The sequence below is a fragment of the Ziziphus jujuba genome, chromosome 7 (assembly GCF_031755915.1).
Source record: "Ziziphus jujuba cultivar Dongzao chromosome 7, ASM3175591v1".
Classification (NCBI taxonomy): Eukaryota; Viridiplantae; Streptophyta; class Magnoliopsida; order Rosales; family Rhamnaceae; genus Ziziphus; species Ziziphus jujuba.
Genome location: NC_083385.1, coordinates 20332568 through 20336567, shown reverse-complemented (window position 1 = coordinate 20336567; position 4000 = coordinate 20332568). Strand labels below are relative to the sequence as shown.

General features: G+C 34.8%; 1 protein-coding gene across 1 annotated transcript; it reads right to left on the bottom strand.

The window, feature by feature from the left end:
* Positions 1-467: 467 nt before the first annotated feature.
* On the bottom strand, positions 468-3630 carry LOC132804560 (uncharacterized). The gene is made up of 2 exons (XM_060819212.1): positions 3473-3630; positions 468-3355 (listed from the first exon to the last, which is right to left on the bottom strand). The coding sequence occupies exon 2, from the start codon at positions 2906-2908 to the stop codon at positions 2114-2116; it is 795 nt and encodes a 264-aa protein (XP_060675195.1). The 5' UTR covers positions 2909-3355; positions 3473-3630; the 3' UTR covers positions 468-2113.
* Positions 3631-4000: the final 370 nt, after the last annotated feature.

Sequence of the window (4000 nt, the reverse complement as noted above, 5' to 3'; positions counted from 1 at the left end):
GATCAATCTTCCACATTGTCATTCCTTTCTTGGATTTAGACTTCCAAAAGAAGTTTAACATTTCCTGAACAACCACTATGTTATCAACAATTTGTCTACTAGTCAAGAAACTTGTTGGATTGGGACAAATTATTTTTCCCATGATGGGCCTGAGCCTCTTGACAATAACCTTACTGATAACTTTGTAAAGGGTAGTGCAAAGGATAATAGGCCTGAAATCAACCATACTCTGAGGGCAATTTATCTTAGGAACAACAGAAATTAGAGTATCATTAAGGCTTTTAGGTAGAAAACCAGTGGTGAAAAAGTTTTTGACTAACTTATAGATATCAGGACCAAGAGAATGCCAATATTACTGATAAAAGGCAACAGGGAATCCATCAATTCCTAGAGCTTTCCAAAGGCTTATATTGAAAAGAGCATTTCAAATCTCCCAGTCTTCAAAAGGCTTATTCAACTCACACAAATTAGCATCTTCAATTCTAGGAAATAGATTAGGAAGGGAAATACCTCGAGAACTAGCACTCTCACAAGAATAAAAGTTTTCAAAGAAGGAAACAGCCATATCCTTAAGGGCCTCTTTTTCATAAATCCATATCCGGTTCATTGTTTTTTAGCATATCAACTTTATTTCTTCTTTGTCGAATTAGAGTAGTGAGATGGAAATATTTAGTATTCCTATCCCCACTCTATAGCCACTGACACCGTGACTTTTGCTTCCATAAGAATTCTTCCTGCTCCAAAACTACATTAAGCTCAAAGATGAGATGCTGCTCAAGATTTATAAGATAGGGATTATCCTCAGAGCATAATATTCTTTGAATACCACCTAGTCTAGCTAGCAGTCTTTTCTTTTTATAGAAAATATTGCCAAAGACTTCTCTGTTCCATCTTTTAAGATTTTGCTTAGAAGAATTTATCTTCTGAAGAAATAAACCATTAGCATTCTAGAAACCAGCAGACACCAAAATTTCTAAATTGAGGATGGAAGCATCCAAGCCATCTCAAACCGAAAACGTTTGAGATGGGAATTAACATTAGAGCTAAGCTCTATCTTTATTAAAATAGGATGATGATCCAACTTGGAATGGAGCAGATTGTGAACACTAGTATTAGAAAAGGTCTCTTTCCAGTCTATACTATAGAAAGCCTTATCTAACATTTCCTTAATACAAACATTGCCAACTTTACCATTATACCAATTGAATTTATGACCAATTGCCCCAAGATCAATTAAACAACAGTCCTGGATCAAGCTATGAAGGCCCAAAGTGGAAGAGATGTTAACTTCCATACCCCTTTCTTTTCTAACGGACTAGAGATCTCATTAAAGTCACCAACAAGAAGCCATGAAAATCTGTTTATTTTGCTAATTTCCTTTATAGCACTCCAAAGCTTATTTCGAACATTAAAAATAGGACTGGCATAAAAAGTAGTGAACAACCATTTACCTTTATGAGTATGATTGATAATAACATTAACCATTTGATTAGAAAGAGAAATTAGATCAATATCAAGAAGCTCATCTTTCCATAACAGCCAAATGCCTCCAGAAAATCCAATGGGATCTACCTTCACTACTTTATTCCAACCAATAAGAGCAATATATGTATCAGCCTGTAACCCACTAATTTGAGTTTCCATAAGAACTAAGTTTTGGACATCATACTGCGATATGTAATTTCTAATAGTTCTAATGAAGAACTATCAGCACCTCTCAAATTCCACAAAATAATATTCATAAGCAAATAAAAGGAGAGAAACATCAAACAGTACCTATTAGGTACTAGCATCAAGGATAGCAACATCATAAGCCGCTTGCATAGCAGAAGCTGAATCTACTAATTGATGGTTCTCTTGCCAAGAATCTGATTTTAAATCTGGCGACTTTGGATTGATATTCATTCCAAAGTTTATTTTCTTCTTGGAACGTAAACGACCTTCAACTTTGTTTTTGAGGATTAGAGCAATTGATTCCATGTTCTCCTTGAAGCCATCAATAAAGTTCTCCTTAAAGGATTCTTGAATCATCCCAGCTTTACGCAACTCAATTTGCTTCCTGTCCCTCTTCCTTTTAAAATTTAGAGTGCTCTTACTGAAGCTCAACCCTTAACTACGCCCCCTTATAACCTTGAGACTTACCCTTTCCAACAATGGCAACATACAAAGGAATTCTTTGGACTTGAAGATTAGAAACATTGGCTAAGGCCATTAAGGAACCAGACTTGCTTGAGGATGCAATATTATCTTGTTTAGCAATCATACCAACATCCATCTTCTCCAAAGCTTCCTCACTTCGAGGTGAAACTTGGGAGATCATATCTTGCTCTTCATCCATGTTTCCGATAGAATCCAGAACTTTGAAAGCATTTCCCTTCACAAAATGGGAGGCAGGAGAGCTCTTTTTAGGATTCTCTTTAGTAAAAGTCTTTCGATGTTGAACCATAAGCCAAAGGCCATACTTACCCTTATACTGGTGAGCCTCCTCAACATTAGTGGTCTCAGTAGGAATACAATCATTCCTTTGGTTATTATTGCCATTCATATCTTCAACGTTCTTATCCATTTTATCACAATATGTATCTCTACGACCAATACAACCACAATGAAAGCAGATGGTTCCAACAACTTTATATTCTACATGCTGAATTCGACCTCCAACAATAAGCTTAGGGATTAGACCCTTGGAGGCATCCACTTCAACACAAATACAAGCAAACCTTCCTCTATTAGCCATTTTAGTAGTCCTATCTATCTTGAGAGTTTTTTCCAGGAGATTTCCTAGACAAGCAAGCATAGAAGAGTTATAGTACTTAAAAGGATGATAAGGCAAACGAACCCACAATGCCATATGACAGATCTTATCTGCAAGGGGATCGAATTTTGGCTTCCAACTTTGCACAGACATATAATGACCTGCAATGACCCATGGAGCTTCAGATAGAACTCAAGCACTATCCTCCCATGAAGGTAATTTTACCAAATAATACCCATTTCCCAAGTCTATAACCTTCATATCACCCTAAATTCTCCACCGTGAGTGCAATCTTTGGACCGAAAAATTATAAGGTAGGGACTTCCCTAAAACCTTAATAATTAAAGATTGGACCCAAAGTTTCCAAAGCTTCTTACGCTCATGCTTAGAGACTCTGAAAATAGGCATGGATGAATCATCAGGAAGATCAACATCATTAATTTCAAATTCATCCAAATCAACATCATCATCAGTTAGATCCTCCTCAGTATGTTCAATATGAGATTTCCTTAGCAAAGCAGCTTTAAATCCACCAATCCACCATTCAGATCCATGAAGTCATCAAAGAAAGTACCAAGCCCTTTATCAACCATAGAATCCCTAAGAATGGGTTCAGAGGAAGTCTTTTGATCACCCATGGATTTAGCTTTCATGGGTTCAGTAAAAAAAATATATATATATATATATATATATATCAAGAAATGGAGCTTCAATTACCTTGATGGTTCTCTTCAGCGAGTTGATCTACTAATTGGAATCGCGAAGCAGGGAATACCAGAGCTGGTTTTGCCTTCTTTTTCTCTCTCTCTCTCTCTCTAGTTTCAATTAGATTGTTTAATTTAAGTTTTTGTTTCAGTATGGTAAAAAATATAATGAAAATCTTGATCGAATTAAATGACTTATTATATATCAAAAATATTATTAACTTTTTAAAAAAAAATTATTAACTTGAAGATATTTTTTAAATAAAGTGAAAAAGATAAAGTTACATATTTCCACTTTAAGGATTAACTATGCGATGCTTATGTTATTGAAATAAAATAAATAAATAAATAAATAAACTGAAGATCTTAATTAATAAAAATTGCAAATGAATAGCATTCAACGAATCCAAGATGAAACTTGAAACATACAATTCAAATTGTAAATAAGAGGAACCAAGAGTATAGTTAACCTAAAAAAATAAATAACTGTGTAGTTATTTCTTGAAGGCCGTACTTTTTTCAGTTGTTTAGATGGATATTA